This window comes from Drosophila willistoni, assembly GCF_018902025.1.
Source record: "Drosophila willistoni isolate 14030-0811.24 chromosome 2R unlocalized genomic scaffold, UCI_dwil_1.1 Seg200, whole genome shotgun sequence".
Taxonomy (NCBI): Eukaryota; Metazoa; Arthropoda; class Insecta; order Diptera; family Drosophilidae; genus Drosophila; species Drosophila willistoni.
The window spans coordinates 1,580,398-1,604,115 of NW_025814051.1; the positions used below are offsets into that span (position 1 = coordinate 1,580,398).

Below are 23,718 nucleotides of genomic sequence, written 5' to 3' on the forward strand. Positions count from 1 at the left end.
CGGCGGCGGCGGCGGTGGCGATGGACTCCTCCGACAACGACGAATATGCGATCCGAATCCAACTCTGTCTGAAGACTGTGTGGCAAGTCAGGTTGCAATCAGCAACGAAGTAAACCTCGATGAGGATCAATGATGAAGTCGCCTGTCTTGGCCTCGGTCAGGTGCGATGGAGATGGATGAATTGGGAGGACGAGTATATAAGCAGCTATCTCACTTGCCACCACCCATTGCCAGTGCTGGGGGTGGGGGTGAACGGGAGTGTGGGGTTAGGGGTGTAGGGATATGAGATACTTTGTTATATACACTGGAAATTTTCGACCATTGGAAAATTGGAAGGGAAAATGTGTCTGAGCAGTTTTTCCTTTTCAAGGGTAAATTCTATTCTCAATTTTTGACACACAAACTATTACGAAAGTATAACACTTTAACAATTAATAAATTGCTAATAATTTCGCAAATATTATTTAATGATTTTTATAAATAAGATTTATATATAAATATATGTAAATATACATATATGTATATATATATATATACACTATAATCTGGCACTAACGCAGCACGCACAGCTCACAGGCTCGCTTTGGCCTCAGCAGGACAACGCACGAAGTGAAACTAACATCAATGGCATTTGCCTTTCTTGTCTGCCCACCATGTGCTGGTGCTGCTGCTGGTCCTCGGCTGTGGTCCAAGATTATGTTGGGGGTCCAACATAATTCCATATGCCATCTCGCTTACACTCGCACTCATGGAGCACGAAGTGTGGTGAAAAGCTTTGACAACTGCTGCGCAAACTCAGGGTCGGCAATGGATTGGGCGAGTGCAGGAATTTCCAAAACCTATTCTCCAGGCATTGGTCGAGGGTTGTTTGTTCGGCAACAGTATCCAGCTGTATGCCTTTGCTTAGGGCCTAGTGCTCGTGGGCGGAGGGGGAAGGCCAAAACCACCTGGCCAAACCAAACAACCAATCAGCGTCCACTTTCTTCACAGTATATAATAACAAGAATGGGGAATGGGAATGCATGGGTGGCTATGGGTATGGGAACTGTAGCTAAATGGAGCTGGAGGTGGGCCTGGTAGCATGGGAATGTTCGTTGGCATACAGCCAGCATAGTGAGAATGTGAATCTCAGTCGTGCGTGAAATGCTATTAACATGTTGCCAGGCCATTTTCCATTGTTTTGCTCTCGCTTACAGTTAACCCAAGTTGCCCATACATATGTATATACATATATCTGTATATATCTATCTATCTATCTGTATACATATATCTAAGCCTGGCAGCTTAAAATGTCAGCCATTTTGAATATTTGCTTTGTGTGTGTGAGGCGGCGTGTCTGTGTGTTTTGTTGTGGGTGTGAGACAATAGCCAAACTGCGATTTATGGCCAACAAATTCAAACCAAAAAAAAAAAAAATCAAGCAATTTTATTGATGAAGTCCAGCCAATATACAATATAGTAAACGATACTCTTGTCAGACTTTTTGATATATTCGCAATTTACGTGACTTATTGGCAAAATGTATCTTGTAGTATTTCTGACTATTGTTAATGATGCCACAATCTATTTAAAAGTAACGCAAAAAGTTGTAGCCGCTTTTGACCATTATGATTGATTAATTGCCTTATTGAGTTAACAGAGATAAAAAAAATATATAGGTACATACCTATATAATCCAATAAAACAGTTGTCATTAAAGTTAAGATCTTAATCTGATTTCAATTATTGACTTTAAAAGAACGTTGATATTTTTTCCAACACATTTTCACAATTTCTTAAGTTTTACGAAGAATGTACTTTACGTAAACGATTATTTAAAAATATGAATATGTTAATTTTAAAAATTACTTATTAGTTTAGGTTAAGTCTAAGCTATTACCTTAACGTTTTTAAATCATTAGGCAATCTTTTGCGATTGTTTTTTCAGTTATTAATCGGTGAAATTTTGAACTAATAAGTGTAGAAACAAAGTATCTTATTATTCCTTTGACCAATATATGCATAAATCTATCCTCTAAAACAATCCATCAATCTTTTTGATTTTGGGTAATGCTATTTACAAATTATATTCTTAATTAGCATATTATCAATAATTTTGGTCAGAATAAACTTTCCTGCATCTGATAACAAGAGTTAAGATTTTTTTGAAATAGTTTATCTAAATACAGTCTGAGGAAAATAGTTAAGTTGACGCAAAATTTAAATTCAGAACTTCTTAAAAATTCAAAAAAAAAGACTCTTCACTTTGTCAATATAGTTTTAAATTTAAACTGATTTTAAAAAATTGCATCACATGCAAATAGTTTTAAGTACACTTTTAAATTAGAATATAAGTCACACTAATTATCAAGTTATCTTTTCAAGCGAGATAAAAAATTTCAATGAAAAGCAAAATGTTCCAATTCCATGAAGCTCTAATTTCGTCGAGTCTAATTTGGAGTATTTAGAAAATTCATGTCTTTATTTATGATTTAAAATAATTAGTATGCACCAAAATCTCGAGAACCTACTTCTTATGCCAAGTTTTCTAAAAAATCATAATGTATGTATACATTATAACTTTTTTTGAAAAATCAGATCAAAAATATTTTTTGTGTTCAATATCGTTTTGAATGATGAAATATGTCGCTTTAACATAACTTTTTAAATACGTTAGAAATACTATACTCATATTTTTACCATTTTGATTTTAATCCGTCTTAATCGGCAAATACTAATTTTTTTTTTATTGTTTAACAATGTGAAGCGAATAAAAGCGGGAGTAAAAAATTACATAAAAAGTTCAACTCATAAAATTTCAAATTGCTTAAAATTATCAAACAGTTAAAGCATTTAGTAAAATACTTCAGTTAATCCAAATTATCCAAAAAGTCAAAAGAATTTTTTAAAACCCTTGTTTAGGAACAACAGCAAACCTTACCTTCTCCTATATAATTTTAAAAATTCCTTACAACCTTAAGAAAATTTATATCGTTATATCAGATTAAGATAAAGGCAGTGGAATGTTATAAACTGCATAAACTGTAATTGTATAATAACTTGACTATTATTTCAAATGGCATTTCATTACTATTGACTTTATCGGTAAGTCCCAGCCGAAAGTTCTAATCATTAATGTATATTCAACTGCTTCGTTTCTCACAAGCTCTCACTACTGGCAAAATCTATTCAATTCATAATCCATAAAAACTCATGGCTCATAGAAATATTCGTTAACCCCCCCGGTTTTTCCTGTTCCGCTCAATCCCCTCTCTGTCCTGACAATGTTTGGCTAATACACGACCCTTATAAGCATAAAGTAAATAGACAAACAGTTGCAACCCAGCCAAAAGCTATAATAAAGTTCCGGAAGTAAACAGCAAAACCATAGAAAGAAAGAAACAGCAAAGAAAGGCGAAAAAGAGAAGAAAAAACGAAAAAGGGAACTGCGAATTGAAATGAAAATCAACAAAGCAGTAGCCATCATATCCTTAGACGCAAAGGATTTGCCGTATTTCTATAAGGCCATAGACAAAGATACACGATAAACTTCAACAACAAAATCCAAAAAAAAAAGAGAAAAGATACTCTTGCAGAGGCAGACAACATCGTAGACGAGACGGCGGCATAGCATAAGCAACACAGCAACAAAATAGTATTAAATTTCCACAAAAATATAAGGAGTAAGCAAGATGCCAAGAAATTTCTCACTAGTTAAACAAAACGATTAGGAGAGTTGGCTTGGCCAGGCACTTTGATTGACATAAATGAAGAATAATCGAATTGCGCTCATAAAACTCAAAAACTAAGTGGGAAAAAATCGACTTTTAGCAGAGGCTCGAGTGTCGCAACGGTACAGTTTCGCATGGCACAGTGAAACAAAATGTTTAAAAGTCTAGCTGAAAATAGTTATTAAGAACTTTTAAAGTTTAAACCCAAAAAAACATGGAGTTCGAATTTGATTCAAGAATATTTAGAACCACAAAATGTCCGAGAAGATAATTAATTATTATTATTATCATTATTTTTTGCCCTCATAACAATGAACAATACATTTTCTAACAAATTTCTATAATAACTATTTAACTTACATTCCATTATTTTAACAATATTTTAGAAGTGTTTCTGTAATATGACGACGATTTTGCCAGTAGATAGGTTTGTGGGTTTATAAAGCATTCAAAACAAACTAAATTGGAAACACATTATTGAATAGTTTTATATGATTGTGATGATGAATTTAATGTTAGTTTATAGAATAAAACTGTAGCATTTTTTTCTGATTCACAGAGTTTTCCAAAAATTGGAAGTAAGAAGTTGAAAAAAAAAATTTTTTTGTTTCATTTAATTTAAAAAAAAATTACTTTGTATATACAAAATTTCCATAAACCTTTTTTCATATATCCATTTTTAAAGTTGATATAAATTTTTTGCCCATTTTGAATCACTGTGCATGGCGTAGGCGTTCAGTAACCGCCCCTTCATAAATTGCGTTAAAAAAAAGTGTCAAACTTGAGTTGACAGACCCCCCACGACTGGATGCGGATTGAGCGTACGTCAGCGGTAATTAGTGCAGCTTCGCCTAAAAGTCGACTTCAATTTCAGCGTCATCAAAATGTTCTTGCCATGTTGTTGTTGCTCTTGTTGTCTCTGGTTCTGTCTCTGCACTAATTACAAAATAACTTTTGTCATCTTTTGCTTCTGGGGGATTCCCCGTGGTGATGTATGGCTTTTCGTTGTATGATTTATGTCCTGGAAAAAAAAAGAAATTGGAGAGAGAACGAGATTAGTGACAGCGAAAAGGGTTTCCTGGTTAGAGTTTCTAATTACCAAAAGACTTTAAACAAAAATATTTTGTTGTGCTACTTTTTGTGTCGAATATTAAAGAAATCTTTCAATACGAATTATTCCAGAAACTTGGCCACAAGCACGAATGTGTGTGTCTTTGAATGTGGGTTTGCATGTGTTGAGGGAAGAAATGTCTGTGGGTTCCAGTATCTGTTGATTTAGCAGACTCATGCCTGTCAATCCACACGTCCACCCACTCAATCATAGAACTAAATGCTGCGCTTGTCGATAAGCGTGCCATGTAAAATGAAACCAGTCGAGCGGGAGGGGAATGCGAAATGATTTCGATTTCGTTTTACTCAGTTTGGCGGAGATTTAATATTTATTTTTGTTTGTGTGCAAATAGCTGGAAGCGTCTCAGATAAATATGAAGAAAACGCTCTTCCGGGTTAGCCTCCATTCGAGACGAGGGTGAATGTTTATAAATGTCTTTCCACATAAAATTTAGCAACTTTAACTACATTGAAAAAGTTTGCAGTAGTTGAGATTTCTTTCGTTTTTCTTTAGTTTTAATTAGCATATATGCTTTCAAAGCAGCACTCCTAACATCATCATCATCATCGTCATCATCGAGGGAAAATGTGTGTTCCATTAAGGACAATATTCATATAAAAAGTGATGATATACATATATTTATGTGTGCACTTCCTTTCCGCACAATGAAAAACGACACAAAAGCCAAAGTGCCAACAACAAAAGCTAAATGCGACGACTCGACGATGTAGCTGCAACTTTATTTTAAGCTAGAATGCACACACGTTTTGTTCTTGTCCATTCCCCAACTCCCCCACCACAACCCCTTAGCCTATCAACAAATCGTAGCCAGCGGCGACACACCGGAAATGAATGCTTTTGCGCCCGGCGTGTGCCTCGCTTAGAGGCCTTTTTATGTGATGGGTGGGGGTGGGGAGGGGATTCATACATGTCTTTTAATATACTGAAAATTCATAGAATGTCTTGATTAATGGTGGCATACGTTGGCTTTTACCCCTACCAAAACCCTCTCCACCACAAACCATATACATTGTAGATTTCGCTTAGATTAAGGGCAATAAAAATATTGTCACACCTCATTTAACAAAAGCGCAAAGATACTTTTTCTTTTTTGTTAATCGAAACTTTAAATTTATGAGTATTTTGGAAATTTCTAAATGGACACCTGATATATTCGACTGACTACCCTCAGTCCAGGACAGCCAAGTGCCAGTGGCAATCTCTCTCTCTCTCTCTCTCTGCCTCTTTCTGACTGACTGCCAAGCGGCATCATAATGAATCTAATCACTTACGCTCGAGTGCATCAATTATGCTGCCATCAAGCATCACCAAGAGTGACTGAGAGACAGACAGAAGCGACGCCCTGACAAAATGACTCCCCGACAAGCGTGCAGAGAAGCAATGTGCCCATTGTTAACTCGGAAAATTTGTTTGCTACGTCATCGGAACGGCAACAACAACAAAAACAACATCATCAAGTTGATAACTTTATGATGATGACAAAGATACGAGGAATACATACATACAGACATATAATACTTATGTAGTCCACCCCAAAACAGGCCATAGAAAATTTCAAATCTGTGTCCATTGGGCTGGGGAGTTTATGGCGAAAAGCTGATTTAAAGTCTAAAAAAGGCAAATTTAAGCAGATGGAACAATCTTAGCAAAGGATGGCCAAGCATTTTTGTTTCAAAATAATTTGCAAACGTAAGGAACTTATATGTTCATACCTCATATACACATTCTACTATTTATAAATCTAATTAGCCTCATAATATAATAAAATCTAGAACGACTAGAAGAAAAATATAGATTGAGCGAATAGACAAAGCCTTTCATCCTAGTTTCTTAGTTGGATCAAGTCTGCGTATAGGCAACATAGCGAAAAATTGAAATTTACAAATATAAACAAGTATGATATAGCCAAAGACCACTTTTCATGCTGTCCAGTAAAAAAGACTGACAAATTTTATAGATTTCACAGGCACATATTCATTTAGAGCAACTTGAGATACAAATATTAGGCAAAAGACACAGAGTATTGATGATGAAGTAGATATGGAGATTATGAAGCTTTGTCATTGATTACAGGAATTTAAACGGAAACTTGTTTTTAGCTTAGTTACTTGAAATGAGCTAAAGGCTTAGTAGCCTTTTCACATTAAAAATTGCCACATCCTTTGTCTGCAAGTGAAGTTCCAAGATACTTCGAACTAATTCTAGTAGCCAGATCAAATTCTTCGATTTGCTTGTTATTGACTTTAAAATTTCATGTGTTTTTTTTTTTGAAATCTCCTGCATATTACCTCTATATTTAGAAAACAGTTGTACATATTTATTTTTCCATACCAACTATATAAAATTAAATTTGGCTTTTGGATCACTTTGGAGAGTGTTTGACCTACAGTGGCGGCAAAAAATTAGAGACATACATTTTTTGACTTTAAATTCTGATTTTATTTGATTTTTAAATGTTAGTGAAAAGTTTTAAAGTGTTAATTTATAACGTTGAGTTAGTCATTCTATAGAGATGATGTAACGTTAATTTCGTGGGAGTATCTCAAACGGTTTTTTTTTAAATGAATGCTCAATTTTGTATGAAATTTTTTGGTCTCTCTGCTTGGCTTTTATGACATTTATTTTATGACATTTATTTATTAAAAAGTGTAAACACTTGAATCACGAGATAATGTATTAAATTTCCCATCGAATGAGATATTGTTGATCAAATTGCCTTGTATGTGAATTTATAAAGCTCTTTCTCACTGCTTAGAGTACGAGTTTTATTACCAAAAATATATTGTCAAGCTTGTTGAAGGAAATCCTAGCAGAAGTAATAAAGAAAAGTTTGAGATGTTTATTCTCCGAAATATTAGATATCAAGTCAAAGACTATGTAAGATAAAATTTGCAATTCGATTCCATTTTTCTTTCTCTTACACTGTAGAGTTTTTCATTATAATGCAAGTCATTCAAAAGGTCGTTATATATAATTTTGTATGGCTTTACAACAAAAACAGGCTAAAAGTTAAGTCAAAGTTCCAAGTCCTTTTGGTGGACCTGTTGAAAAATAATTGTCCACATTTGGAAAATCCAAATATCTATTAACTTTCTAGCACAGAAAAAAACAACCTCGAAAAAATTTTCTCGAAAAGTTTTCCTTCAATATAAAACAATATGTGGGTGAAATTTTTACTAATTTAATAAAAACTTTTGACAAAACTTGTCAACTTTGTTGGTCAACTGTGTCAAGAAACCAAAAAAAAAAACTTATATATTTTCTGCTTTTTTGTTCTTGGTTTTTTCTTTTACCTGTGAGCGTGTGCGTAGACTTTGTGATCATTAGGGGAATATTAAATTTCTTTGGCTTTGGCCATGGCCTTTAATTGCAGTAAATGACGAAGACTTAAAAGTTGCTGCCTTTTATGCGGTTGCCGTCAAAGCGAAACTCAATTAAGCTGCACTCACACTGCCCGCCTTTCCATCCTCCCGGCTCTCAACTGATTTTAAACTGCTGATACGGCATCGAGGACAACAACAAGGACATCAATGAGATGCGAAAGGTAGCCTTTGTTTGGCATGGTTGCCACAACGACTACAAAATGCCTTTTCAAAGGCATTTTTAATTGAAATTATCTGCTAGATCTGCTACCTTAACTTACTTACTTTTGCCAAGGATGGGCTTGGTGGTTGTTTGGTCCCTGGTGATGCTGGTTTTGGTGGTGCAGTTTTCATTTAACATTTTTCTGCTTTGTTGCCTTGCATTTTGATTTGTTTGGGATATGTGTGTTAGTTGAGCTAGCAACTTGTTTGCATCATTGTGCGCTAATAGCGGCTTTAAGTCGCCCAACGATATGCCATAAATCCATGTTAATAACGCCAGCAGGATGGGATCCCTCTCTCTGTCTATCTCTCACTTGTGAGGGGTTGTGTTTCTGCTGAGACCGGCAAGAAATTTCAAATTCAAAGACATTTAAGTAGATTAAGCGACTTTCATGTCGCTGTCGTCAGTTGCGTGGGGCTATCAACCCAAATGAACGTCGACAGTAAAACAATTCACCAGGCACGCCCGGTGAAAAGGACTTGAGTATGCCAAGCCAGGATGAAGACGACGCAACAACAACAAGAACAACAATGACATAAAGTCCGCAATATGCGTTGTCTTGCTTTGCTCTGCCTTCTCCCTGGCTTTTTGTGCCACTCAAAAACGATTCTCGAAATATGCAAATATAGAGCTTCTGTGCATAAGGGGGCGTGGCTGAATGGGCGTTGCAACAGCAAACAATGAAAGTAAATGCCAAAACATTTTATTGATTATCAGGCAGAAATGGAAGCTGAGAGGCCACAATCAACAGTGAAGCAAAAGGCATCAAACAATATATAAAATACGTTTTAATATTATTATAAAAGTGTACTTCCAGATGATATTGTTTAACATGAACTGAGGCACACTATAATGATAAAATATTTGGACTGAATTTGACCGTTCTGGAAGGTATCGTAAAATTGGTCAGTGTCTGTCTTTCTCATTCTATGCAAACTAGTCATGCAATTTTTGGGCTATGGCTAGGAATTTTGGAACTACTTTCTAATGTATGGAGCCCATTTGCCGATTCGGGCAAATACATACAATTATGATATATCGTTTAGAATTTGGCCAAAAATGAAAAATCTTTATAAATATTATTCGTTTGAGAGATCCAGTAAAAAGTTTTCCTTCAGTGCACTGTGGGCCTTTTTTACCTTTTTCTGGCATAAACTCCAATTTATATGATAGGGGTCTGAAATTTCGCAAGCACATTACTAGGACTTAAAATTTATTTTTTTTTTAATCTTATCACGGCTTAACACTCAATTTTAAACTCTCGTGCTAAGAGATCCCGTTTTTTTTGAGATGAATTGCTACTGTGTGCTTTGATTGGCTGGTCGTAAAAAGAGTGTGAATCGATTCTTTCAATTCATCGAACGGTGACTAATTCTTATCAAAATGCAGAACACTAGATGTAACTTAATCTTTTCCGTATTTCCATTTTAGTTTTAAACAGTTTCCAAACTTTAGTACCACATTTTTTGGATATTAAAAAACAAAAACCCATCTAAAATCAAATAAACTTTTATAAATATTATTACAACAAAATTTTAGTCCCTTTTTTACAACTTTAAATACTTATTTAATCACATTCAAATCCAATTGGAATCTTCATCCTAACTTAATTAATTGTTCTACTGTAAGCTAGTTATCAAAATGTTTGTCAGTATCCATAGTTCAAGTTGTATACGGAGCATTCCAGTGAGAACCACTGTACACTTAATGCTACTGCTACTTCAGTTGCCATTAGACGGCGCCGGCGAGTATGCTACACTTTTTTCCCTCTTGTCTGACAATGAGAGTTGAACGCACGGTATGAAAGGACTGACTGGAGAATATTACGGAGTATGGGTAAGAGCATTGAGCATTTTAATAACCGCAGTAAAGAACTGAAAAACTCAGTTTACGAAGATGAGTTGAAAAGGGGGTCGGTTTGTTAGTGTGAGAGTTTGGGGGTGGAGTGAACGAGCAACCATAAATTGTGCCACCCACCGTCTAAAAAATAGGCAAAGCATTGACAATCGTCCTTCATTCGCAATGCCAGACCTTCCAAATGCCCGCCCGCCCGTTGGGCGATTTGTAATACACAAGTCTCAAACTCTGGATTGCGCATTTTGGCAACGCCCCCCGCGTTTCCCTTTCTATTTTGGTTTTTGATGTGCATTTGATATATGAGCAGAAATTTAAACTTTTTTCTCTTCTCTCTACAAGAAACAGGACAAATAGAAATTGAATGCGGAGTGTGTGCACATCAGTTTTTATTGTCAAGCACTTTAGTGGGGAAAGAGAGAGAGAGAGAAAACACATTGGTGTGGTCAATGCGGCGACATAATGCAATTGTATAATTTTCTTAAAAGCTCTCAGTTGCTCCAGTTGCCTTGGTTTAGACTCGACACGAGATGATGTCTCGAGTGCACTTTGGGGGCCATTGAAAGATCACACAAAAAGCATTACAGAAATTAAAAAAAAGGTCCCCTTAACAAACATATTCGTTTTGGTCAGTTTGTCCTGGTGAGAAAAACAATCAGACAAATGGTGTGAACATTAACATGAACATTTTAGCTAATTGAAATGAGAGAATCAACATGCAAATAAAAACTAAGCAAAAATGTTATTAAAATAAATGTGCAAATCCAGGACCGCAACAGGCAGTCACGTTTTTAGCCAAGAGCTTAACAATAAGCTTCTGCCTTCTCCTTGGGCTCGTGGTCTATCACGCTTTTGGGTTTCTGGCCACCTGTGGCGCACTCCAGGATCACGTCTCAGGTGCGAAATGAAGATTTATAAAATGGCAAATTGATTTAAAGTGCTGGGTGGAGAGCTTTACCAACCAACTTGTAACTTAATCAAATTTTGATACTTCCTTGGGGAATCCTTCACCGCTGTGAGTATCTGTGTGTTTGTGTGTGTGTATGCGTATGCGTTTATATCTATGTATGTTCAATTTCACCCCTGAGACTCTGTAATTGAGGGTTCAACTAGAATTTGCTTCGACATCAACAGGTAATTTCTGTCTAGATTTTTATGATAACTTTCTTGTGGCTTGTTAGACCGAGAAAAAAAAAACTGAATAATTCATGATACATACACACAATTTATGGGCATATTGTCCTAACAAGCCAAATACATCTCTAACTGAAATTTGAATACTTTTGTCACGTATTTTCGTTCAGTTTTCTTTTCCTTTTTTCCTATTTTTTATTACTACGCGTAATATAATACAATCGTCTGAGATATTCAATTAAATGTAATCGCATCTATTGCCGCGACTGATTGAGAGGGAAAAAAAAAAAGAAAACACAGCAACGAGACACAAATGAAAAAAAAAGAAGAAAAGTTTAAATTGAAATTGAATAAATAGCTAAATAAACACGTTCTTTGAAAATAAATGCTAATTTCACTTTTTTTTCCTATTTCTTTTTGTTTTGGTATTCCATTTTTATGCCGCTCTCCTGTTTCAATTCACACTTCGATTTTCTTGCTTCTTCGTCTCCAGTTTCCAACCACTTTCAAATAGGCAGCCAGGCACGTGCCAACGCAAATCCTTTTAATGTGATGCCATTTATGCAAAATGAAAAATACGCCAGAAAAATTGGGAGAAACTAAGTTTGAATTTTTGAAAGAAACGCTATAAAATGATATACTTTTTGTTTATTGTGAAATTTCTTATAATGCACTTAAAAGTTTCGTGACATTTTTTGGGTTTTCGTCGAGTTTATTTTTGAATATGGCTAAAGTATAATTAGCATAATAATAAGACCTTTTGTTTATAAGTTTGGTAACTTGTCTATAAAGTCTAACACTAAAAAAAAAAACTAGTATATTTTGGAATAACTTATATATTTGTATACCCATGTTTATGCCATAAAATACAAATATTATAATCCTATCTGGCTTCAAACAAATAATCAAGACTGTAGGCTTAAAAATGTCTAAAATGAGTCAAATTTGAACCAAAAAGTATGCTACAGGGATTCCAAGAACTTTCTGTTTTTTAATCCAAAAGTATCATTGGAATCTTATGCATCTTACAAGTTGTTTATTAGTAATGTTTGCTATTTTTCTCGAAAAGGATATTCCAAAATCTTCTAAAAATGTAGAAAATGTATACTTTTGAGTGCCTATTTTCCAACCACAGATTCCCTAATTTCACAAAATCTAGACGTGATGGGCAAAAACCGAGTATACAGTCAGAATCAGCTTATCCTAATTAGTTAAGAACCTCTCTCAGATTAATGACACCAAAAATTATGTCGGCCTGTGTAATGTGAGCTGGTATTTTAATAAATTTTTAAAATTGAAACTTCAATTTGGGTATACAAATTAATAAACACATTGTTTTTAAAGAAGATTAAATGTCTTACATATAAATATAGTTTTCAAACTGGACCAAGTTGAGCTGCAGATAAAAACTTTAGCTTCGACAATTGAATTCCCATTTTGCCTTTCTTGATACAGTTTTTATTAAAAAAAGTTTTTCTTCTATGCATTTAATTAACATTTAAAAAAGTAAAGAAGTAATAAAACCAGCGCAAAGTAAACAGTTAAAGAGATTGAACAACCTGCAAATATAAACAAGTCTGTACTTTGTAATTTACATTTAACAAAGTAGAAAAAAAAAGAGAAAAAAAACAGGGTGCCTCTCTAATAAAAAAGGAAACGCTGCGTGTGCAACAAAATTTGCATATGTCAACAATGTGCCGGGGAAAACAAGTTAAAATTTACAATTTATTGCCGCAAAGCATTTGAGCACAAGAGATACATTTGCTCGATGAGCGAAATTGAAATGTTAATTACATGAGTTTGGGGGCAAAGGAACAAAAAGGGAGTTGATGTGTGGACAAGGGAGTTGGTGGTGGGGAGGAAGAGGTTGGGCAAACAGTTTAGAAACCAGTCAACGTTTTAGACACTGGATAAGCAAACATCAGTCAGGCCACGGTCTATGATTTGTGTGTTCAGCTCTTAATCAGACCAAGTTCGGAAGTTGTAGGTTTTTACGTTTTTAATATAGCCATCGATAACCCAAGGCAAGGATCTGAGAAGGATTCCAATAGAAGGGGACGAAAGGTTAAACTGTTGTGCGGCGTGAAGGCAAACAAAAGTGCGCTCGGGGGATGATACTACTGCTGAAGACGTCGATGATAATGATGATGATGACGATGATGATAATGATGATGCTGAGACTGATGCTGATGAGGTGTGAATGCCACTGCCACAGTCAGGGACGTCACCGCATTGCAGCCACAGCCAGAACCGCTCTTTGCTTTTTGTTTTTATGCCTCAAACAATGCTTCTACTCCCTACTCCTACTCCTGCTCCTGTTTTTGCTGTTGTGGCATCCACTCGAGGTTAATTGAATTTCTCTTTTTTTTTGCGTCCTTGCCGTTTGGTAAATGGAAATGCTTTTCCGCTTTTAAGCTGGCTCATGGTCATAATAATGGCAAAATTTAGTTAGCTCAGGTCCATGCTATAAAGGTAGAATTAATTGAATCTGATTCTAATTGAAATGTTTGCAACATTTTATAACATTGTTTGGCAGCCACAAAGCCTTGTTTATTTAATTTTAATCAATAAATAGTGTATAGTGAAAACAAACAAAGCAAACATCGAATGTAAAAGCTAACATTCTGTATTTTTTGCCAACTCTTTTTCTTCCCTATGAATTGTGGGATCGATCTATATCAATTTATAAACCACAATATGTAAAACTCAAATCGGTAAAAATACCTAAAAATATCAAGATGATTTTTGATAAATAAAGACTTAACTGTAAACTTGAATGCACCTGAAATTAAAAGCGAAATAAAGGCAAGATTTAGTACCGCGTTTAACAATAGTTTGGCAATGAGCAAAATTTGGATTTCAAATTTAGATATTTCCACCGACAAGAAAGGTTTCAAAATGTTGCTTTCATTATACGTATCTAAAATGTTCAACTTTTATATTTTTGAGTACAAACAATGAAGGCAAATTCCTTAATTATATATTATAGAAATCGTTGTATCTAAAAAATATCTTAATCTAAAAAAAATAATTGTAATAATAATTGCAACGGTAAGTTTGTAAGTACAGGTTTTTCCGCAAAAACTTTAAGTGTACCATGAAGCTAATCTTCTTAAATTCTGAATTTATATCGTGTGTGCACCTTATAAATATCTCAATTTCATTTCGGATATTAATATTCGCTTATACTAATACTAAACACTAACTAAAACTGAACTAACGTCGCATGAGTGATCTATCAGAATCCGGATTAGAAACAGCACTTGGCAAACTTTGATAAATCGGATATCAAAATCTATGTAGATTTAATTATGGTTTCATAATAAAAAAAACTATGTAATTCTTATTTATGCAACAATTATTTAAATTTTGATATTCCTTTACAATTCGCAGGGTTTTCAAATTATCTCTTTTATGATTTTTTATCTCAAAAAATAAACACCGATGGCTCTTAATTTTTTTTTCTGTTGGTACTAACCTCAAAACACTATATAAAATAATTGTTGTATATAAAAAATTTCGTTCGTTTCATTACACTTTTTTTTTTGCTTCCGAAACTTGTTGAAGAAGAGATAGCTATATAATCTGAATTAACTACATTTTCAGTAATTTAATAAGTTTTTAGACATTTTATTTCGCTAAGGAAATAACAAAAATAAATATATTTAAAATTCATCCTAACAAATTCTTATTTTAGTCACCTCAAACGATCAAACATAAGCTATAAATTACTAGTAACCTACACACTTTTCACCAAAACTAATGTACTCTTTTACAATGGTGTACATAGAAAATTTCTACTTAAACCTTCCGAAATTTTGTTTATTTACTATAAAAGAGAAACGCATATTGTTTAGGATATTCAAATTGAATTTGATATTTCTTTATTATCATAATTAGTTCTTTCAAGCCAATATTTCTTTTATTATACTAATGTTAAAAATCACATTTCTTTTCCAATCCAAACAGAAAAATAATAAAAAATTGACTAAAAATCATTGATATTACGAATATACATATTATAGCGATATGAATTGATATGATGTTGCTACGATATTCTTTAGGTTCAGTTTTGCATTTGATATATATTTATAGAATACGCTGATAACGGCGATAGCATGCCAATTCGACACTCCAAGCACCAGGAAGTTGCAGACGTTGGCTAGTGCTTGTGCTGCTCCTGGCAGATTTCCAATTCCTGGACCAGTTCCGACGGCAAAATTGCCACAATCCACGCCCGTACCAAGGCATTGTCAATGTTGATGATGTTGTTGTTGTTGCTGCTGTCCGTTCTTTTATTGCAGATGATGATGATGAAGTTGATGATTAAAGACTCCTTCTCACGTCTGCTCCCTTGGCCTCGTTTGTGGTTTGTGTGTGGCGCCAGTTGGTGAGCCGGGGCTTTTATAGCTGTCGCCATGAGTCCTGAGCTTTCTCACCATCCACCCAATCAATGGGCTCCCACGCCACGAGACAACATAGAGGAAAACTTTCGTGTTGAGTTTCCCTTACGCTGAATGTTGAGTTTCCACCACTCACACATGCGAAAAAGCGGCAATGGCAACAATTGTAGCTGCCTAATTGGGTGTATATATGTAGACTCTTCATATACAAGTTAGGTAAACAGCTGTCTATATATGTGTATACATATAAACGTATATATATAGGTATAAGTATATAGCTTTGTCTCCCCATATCTGTGTGACCTTATGCACACAAGGACATTGTTAAGGAGGAGCCAAAGTATTCGTATTTAACATTTGCAATGACTATTAAATGAATATTTTTCGCTAAACTCAACAATATTCAAATTAAATTTATTTGGTTTTTTTTTTCGTGCAAAATTCAACATTCACTCACTCTAGTCTATCTTAAGCCTTAAGCCTTTTCGTTGCTTTTCGTTTCGTTTCCTGCCTGTGAGTAAGTGATTAAAACCATTAACGAAATTATCAAGGATTATAAAGATTTGTTCAAATTCTGGATGCGCTGCCACGTCGCTGCGGGTGTTCCCCATTGCCAGAAAGACAATGCAATTTAACGTAATCCATGGGCTTCAATTAATGGAGTGGAGTGTCGGCAGAGCTCACTAAAATTGAAAGAAGAAGTCGAAATGGAAGGGTTGTTCGCCTCATTTTACTTCATGGCAAACAACCCAAAAATGTAGAAGGGACATAGTCTCGGGGAGTGAGACGATTTCATTCTGTTCAGGTTCATCAGTTTTGGCATTTAAGAGAAATTTCCAATAGCCATTTAGAGTACTTTAACGTCGTCAACAATTTATGTAACAGGTTGACATGTTCTTCCATTAGCTTCAAGAAACACATTGATCTAATAGACTAAGCGATTTGATCTACATGCTCACATATAGTTAATATAATTTAGGAGTAGTATTAAGACTTCAACTTATAAACATTCTATAACAAGCTGAAAGGGGGTTCCTGTATTTAAAATAAGACTATGTAAAGCTTTTAACATTTCATATGCCGCTTCCACAGATTGCAGAATATACAAAAATTTCCAGCCGTTAAGTTGGTACTATTTCATTTTGTTGTTATTTACTTACGTCAGTTCCACAAATTATTAACTACTGACGTCATTTACTCCTACACTTTATAGAATTCTTTGTGAATTTTATTTTTGTACTTGCGCTCTAGAAATATTTTTATATATGAACTTATATTTAGATGTCCGTCGTGTATTGTGAAAAATGACTGAAACCTATTTTGAACGTTGGGCAGAGGTCAAATGATAAAGGTCAAATACTTTGCTGAAAGTGAATTTCGTCATTTATCAACATTTATGAATGACAACTACACAAATCTTGAAAATCGTAGGCTTTTAGTAGTAGCCTGGTATTTAATTGTGACAAATTCACTTAAACAAAACTAACAAAACAATTCAATCAGAAGGTTACACAGTCAGGAGAATACATAAATACATAAACATACATATAAACATACATATATAGATACATTAAGAGGCATCTATAGGCGTTACCTAAACCCATTGCATTCTCTACATATGAATTTCCAACTGTAGTCGTAATGGCGTCTGAGAATTTAAATTCAGTGCCATCGGAAGTCAAAATAGGTGCATCAGTAGCCTTTAAGGAGATAATAAAGATTACGTTGGATAACAATCAAAAAAAAGTAGGAAGTACTATAATTGATTTTCGTGTACCCCAAGAAGAGTCTCTCAACGAGAAAAGTCCAGAAGTAAATTTGTCCTCTCCTGGTGGTAAAGTCCCCATGGATGATGATAGTGCAACCGTCGAAACAGAGACAGATTCCGAGTTAAAAAAATCTATTTCGGACTTAAAAACGGCCATCAATGAAACGCATGATGAGAAGAACTTAATGAACGATCAAAGTCGACCGCTGACCATAGAGAAATTTGAAAAGATTGAACATGAAAAGCGAAAGCAGAAGAAGGCTTTAAAGCGTTTAGCCCGACAACAATTTCAGCTGGAGGTGGTAAATGAAGATCAACTGTCGTCTATGGATGTAAGTTTAATCGATGAAAACGAGCTAGCTAAAGCATCGATCGTTACCTATGATGACCTTTTCCTATTGGAATTGGAAAGCTCTTCGTCCATATCAACATCGTCTAGTGAAGGAAGCGATTCAGAAGTGTCTTCGATTCCGTTTAATGGAGATTTTCTAAAAGTCTTTGCAAAGCTTCCCGATATAGATGAAATCTCATCGGTAACGGAGGAACAGACTTCTGTCCTCGACAAGGATTTGAGTGGCAAATTCGTAGATCCCTTGACAGGTGAAACAGATACAACGACGACCAATATGGATCTGGATGATACAGATTTGCTAGAAGAGGATACTCATCATTATATAGAGAATGAAGATAGTGAAATTGAATTGTCAGATATTGTCTTTCCAGTGGAGGATAAAGATTTTGTACCTAGAATTGATATGGGTAGATCTACACCTCAATTGCGTGGAATTCGCTCTGAATTAAATTTTCTTCGAAATTTTGAATTTTCACCGGTCTGCTCGAAAAGTTCATCGACTCTGGCCGACCAACAGCAAAACCGTATAAGTTCATTCGATTTGGTTAAGCATTTTATTGAAAAACTCATTAATACTGTTGTCGTTAATGAAACAACTAAGGAATCAATGGAGAATCTTTCCGTAAAATTAGACAAATCTAAACTGATGAATGAGCTGTCCGAAGTCTGGACTACATTGAACGTTGAGATGATCTACAATGATAATATTCAATTAAAGACGGTTGAATACTATCGTCGCATACATCAGACTTGGGCAGTTACCCCGCAGCCTCTCAAATCGGAACTGATGGATTATCGTCGATATAAATATCTACTTAATATCTTGGATCATCTTAGACAAAAAGCAGCGTCAACCAAGAAGAGAGTCATGTATACCATTGATTCCATAATTTCCGAGTTGCAAAGTGCTCAATATTTTTCCAATGTGACGGCTGACAAACTCGAGGATCGCATGCGAAAAACTATAGCTCCTTTGGAATCAAAAAAAATGGAGCAGTCCCTGGAAGCAGATATAAAACAAATGCAGGATCTTCGCAATCAGATTGGCGAAGAGAGAATGAAATTATTGCGCCAAAATGACACATTAGCAAGTTCCCAAAGGGTACATACTGATAATCCATTTTTTTGTTCTTTGTCGTTGTTAATCTTTACTTCCTCAATGTAGCGACTTTTGGATTATGACCCTATAGAGCCAGATTGCTCAATGACCCAATACATTAATATTCAACACGATATTTTCAAGTTGGGCAAGCTTCTTGAAGGTAAATTCGAAAATAACTTATGTTTATTTATAGATTTAGAATTATTAATATTATTCAAACAGCTCGTTCTATATCCTTTGACCGTATGTATGAGCGATTCGATAATTATATAAAACGTGTGGCCTTCTATCGTGAGAAGACTGATATTACAGCTGCTATTTTGAAAGAACAAAAGGACAGATTAAAAGAACTCTACTTGATGCGAGATAAATTACGAAGACGACTAAATCAACTCCATTTGGAACATAATCGCAGCATGGCCGAAAAAACTGAATTGGAACTAAAGGCCGGCATATTCCGTAGTCCATTTCTGATGTTGGATTATGACAAGTGTTTAGAATTAGTGTCAGAGAAACGTAAAGTAGTTTTGGAATTGAGGAACAGAGTCCAAAAATTGGGTAGCCGCTTGGCCAAAATCTGTGCTCATAACCAGGCACTTTGCTAAGCATTTTTTATACACTTTAGTAAGCTAACATTTTAACATACTTATACTACTTCAAAGGAATAAAATGATTACATTTATAATGCAGAAATTTATAAAACTGTTTTTTTAAATTCAATTATTCTTCTGATTTTGATGGCAGTCTAAAAAGGGTAGAAGCATTTCCAAAGCTTATTATTATTCGATTGGGGTCTCTAGGTCGCATGATCATTAGAGAAAATGAAGACCTTCGGAAAATAAACAAACAAACTTATACATAAAATTGACGTCCTCCTAACACAAAAATGGTATCTTTATTTTTCTTTCCATTTGAAGTGTTTTTGTACTCTAATAAAGAATGTTGGCTCATTAGTCCAGCTTATACGACTCATTTTGGACGAACTTCACGGACCTCATCAGTGTCTAAAATACGATTACGATTAAGTCCTGGTAACTAGTGTTTGGCTGTCCTTTTTCGCCATACAGAAATAACTAAGTTTATCGACACATTCTTGTGGAAAAAAAAATTAAAAATAGCCCAATGAAAACCGTCTCAAGAAGTTTTCAACGGTTTTCCAAAATTTCTTTTTTTAACTTATTGAACACAAAAGTTTTTACACACAAAATACATTTTTATTACGGTTTTATCGGATTTGAATTAATATTGCCAGAGTAAATCAAAAAAAAAAATTACATTTTTCGAGACGATAACGAAGTCAATATATAATTTGTAGAAATCTGCAATATAAGGCTAGTATTATAGCGTAACTTAAAACTGATGACAAATCAAAGCCTTTTCTGCAATTCCCAAAAATAGATTTCCTCAGTTCTCTTGTTGTACTATAGAAGCTCTCTAGCTCTATAGCTCTTATACCTAGTGATTTTGAAGATTAGAAATTTTTGGTAAAGTTTCTTCAGGACCCGTTCCGATGATTTTCTTCTTAAAATAACTCAAAAGTATCTAGTGAGCCTTGAAACTACATATATATAGAAAGTTTTCTTTATAAATATAGTAGGTTGTATGTTGAGCTCACATTTGATTTGTCTGTTCCTTATTCAAGTTGTCACAATAATAAAACTAGTAATTTATATAAATTATATCTAGTCTTATACTCGGATATATTAACATATATTTATTTACAAGATTTATAAAGTATTTTAAACAAATGCAACATATTTTTTATTAACTAACCAACGTAATGGAATCCGAAAATGGTGAAAAAGCTGAAGTGCCACCTGCTAAGCCATTAGAAAATGAAGAAAATCTGGCTCCCCAACCTGTTATAGAGTCTTATGTAGCTCAAGTTTCCTCCATAACCGACGAGAAAACAGCGGAAAATACTTCTGAGCAAGTGCAGTCACAAAATGAACTCGAAGCATCGACTTTAGCTGATGCCGGCGTACATACTCCGTTAGCAGGTCGTAGTCATGATGAACTCATTTCCGTTAACCAAAACGGTGAAGAAGCAAGTGAAGCCACCATGGACCCAGGTGAAGATGGATCTCTGTCAATTGATTCAGAAGAGTTTTCGGATTTTTTAGATCAGGAAGCTGAAGAAGCAGAAATGTTAACAATCGAGAATCTTGAAAAGATTACGAAAAAGAATCTGAAGAAGCAAAAGCAACAGGAAAAGCCTACGAAAACTCAACTCAGAGAAAAGAAAAAGCAAAAACGTGCCTTAAAAATTGGAACCTTACTTGCCGACATACCGAGTGATTCCGAAGACGAATCATCGATCTCATCTGACGAGGACAGTAGAAGTGACATTAGCGTTGTATCGTTTAAATTCAATTTTCTCAGTAAGTTGGGTTCATTGCCTAGATTATCTCAGATATCTTTAGATCGAGAGGAGGAATCTCTAGTGGCTTCCATTCGAGTTACTCAAGATCCTGAAGTCATTGATCCTGATCTGAAAGGTAGATTTGTGAATTCTTTGACAGGCGAAACTGAATCCACTGAGACCACTGAAACCACTGAAGAGATTGAAGAGGAAAGTGCGGAATTTGAATCCGAAGATTCTTCGTCAGATTTCGATTTACTTTCGGAAAGAGAAGACGAGGAACCCACATTGCCAGAGAAGCAAGATGAAGAAAATTTTTTTTTCGAAGAAGCTGAAGTACTAGCTGAGTCGGGAAGGGCAACATTTATTCTTGAGACGGAATCCTTTATTAAAGCTCGTGATCTTAAAAATCGAGTGATTAGTATAACTATGGATTTTCTAGAAAAATTATTTGATTCAGTTGTTGATACCGTTAATTCAAAAACCTTAGCGGAAAAACTTGACAAAATGAAATTATTCAAAGAGTTAGAAGCTGGCGTCGTTGACTACAGAGTAGAAAAGTCGTGCAATACATTTTTAGATAACAAAGCTGTAGAATGCCATCGTCGCATGCGACGAGGTTACGCTTATGCTAAACTACGGGACAATGAGGAAGTTTTTGAATACCATCGATATAAACGTGCCCTAAATTTTCTTGATCACATAAAGCAAAGGGCCGTCGAAGCCAAGAAAAAATGCAATAATATGACGACAAAAGTTAACGTTGAGTTAGTTGAAGGTACTGTCGGCTACATATCCCTGTCCGACAGAATTGAGAAACGCATACGTGAGGTACTCATGCACAAAGATTCCGAAATAATAATGAAAGCCATCGCAGTCGATATGCAAACGATGCGGCACTTACAAAACAAAATAAGCGAATCGAGAGAAATTTTGATTAGCCGTAATCATACACTAGCTAGTCTAATAGAGGTAATTTACAAATTTAAAGATACTTAAATGATTTAACATAACCATAACTTAATCTTCTAAGCGCGCTTTGGAGGTTGCGAATATCACGGAAAATCTGACGACAAATGAATTTCTATCTGTTGAACGACAAGTCCTTCTATTGTCCAAACGAATAAATGGTGAGAGTTGTGAACGTTTATAAGATTATCAAGTTTTTAATAAATTTTCTCAATGATCTAGAACGCGATGACAGATTCAAAGTGATTCAAGAACGTTGCAACAATGAACTAAAACGTGGCGTTTACTATCAAGAGAAAAGGAACTTTGATTTGTCTGCTTTAGCAGCAAAAAAGGAAATATTAGACGATTTATGCGCAAAGAAAGAAGAGCTATGGAAACACCTCTATGAATTGAGAATGCAGCATATACAATACATAAACCAAAAGCATGAACTTAACCTTAGGGCTGGCATCCTTTATAAGCCGGCTCTGATGCTCGACTTTGACAAAACCGTGGAGTTGGTGAACGAAAAACGCAAGATTGTTGACGGCTTAAGGACAACATTTAAAAAGTTGCAAAGGCGCCTCAGTGCACTGAGCACCAATTCATCACATTTTGACTTGATTACTGGAAGAAAAGTTTGGATTAGATAAGAATAATTCTTATGTTGATCATAATGATCATTATTCCTTAGTTTGCTCTAGGATTTTGTCTCATATTTTTGTATACGATTTCCTAGAACGAAATGGTTTTACACTTTAGATTAAAAATAAAAAATAAAAATCATCAGCATCCCCCATTTATAGGGCTCATTTTATTGCCAGAGCAACCAGTTGCAACTTCATGACGCTAAATTAACTGACAGACATTTCTATTAGCTTTTTTTCCTGGGCAATTTACGCTTAATATATGCATGATGTTGTCCGCTTGATAACACTTGAAGAATGCCAAACAGACGCCCAATTGGGGTGGGTGAAAAAGAGCCGGGGCCTGGTTGCTGGGCCAACATTGTCGCCCCTGGTTCTTATCTATGTATCTCATGGCGCACGTGGAGAAACTTTGTTCGTTTAACTTTCACATTCAAACTAAATGAATTTAATGATGTGAAAATGTTATGCCTGACTACCAAGCAACAATCGGTTAACATTTGTCCAGAACTGTGCTTCAAATAGTATTGTAATTATCAAGATTCCACATATAAGGTAAGATTTTTTTAACAAAAATTAAATAAAATGGTTTACGAACATCTTTATAGATGTTAAGATGAACTTAATTAATGCCAGAAGTGCAAAACCCTAGTATAAAATGTAATTTCGTTTTATATGCTTAAATTAAACTAGCTTTCACCAAAAATCAACCTTTAAA

General features: G+C 34.9%; 2 protein-coding genes across 2 annotated transcripts; both read left to right on the forward strand.

The window, feature by feature from the left end:
- The first annotated feature begins 17,283 nt into the window (after positions 1 to 17,283).
- Positions 17,284 to 19,733, forward strand: LOC111518518. Its single transcript, XM_023175475.2, has 3 exons — positions 17,284 to 19,040; positions 19,104 to 19,200; positions 19,263 to 19,733. Exons 1-3 carry the CDS (start codon positions 17,460 to 17,462, stop codon positions 19,643 to 19,645), a joined length of 2,061 nt encoding a protein of 686 aa, XP_023031243.1. The 5' UTR covers positions 17,284 to 17,459; the 3' UTR covers positions 19,646 to 19,733.
- A 913-nt stretch (positions 19,734 to 20,646) lies between these two features.
- LOC6641600 lies at positions 20,647 to 23,152 on the forward strand. Its single transcript, XM_023175466.2, has 3 exons — positions 20,647 to 22,374; positions 22,436 to 22,532; positions 22,594 to 23,152. Exons 1-3 carry the CDS (start codon positions 20,821 to 20,823, stop codon positions 23,004 to 23,006), a joined length of 2,064 nt encoding a protein of 687 aa, XP_023031234.1. The 5' UTR covers positions 20,647 to 20,820; the 3' UTR covers positions 23,007 to 23,152.
- Positions 23,153 to 23,718: the final 566 nt, after the last annotated feature.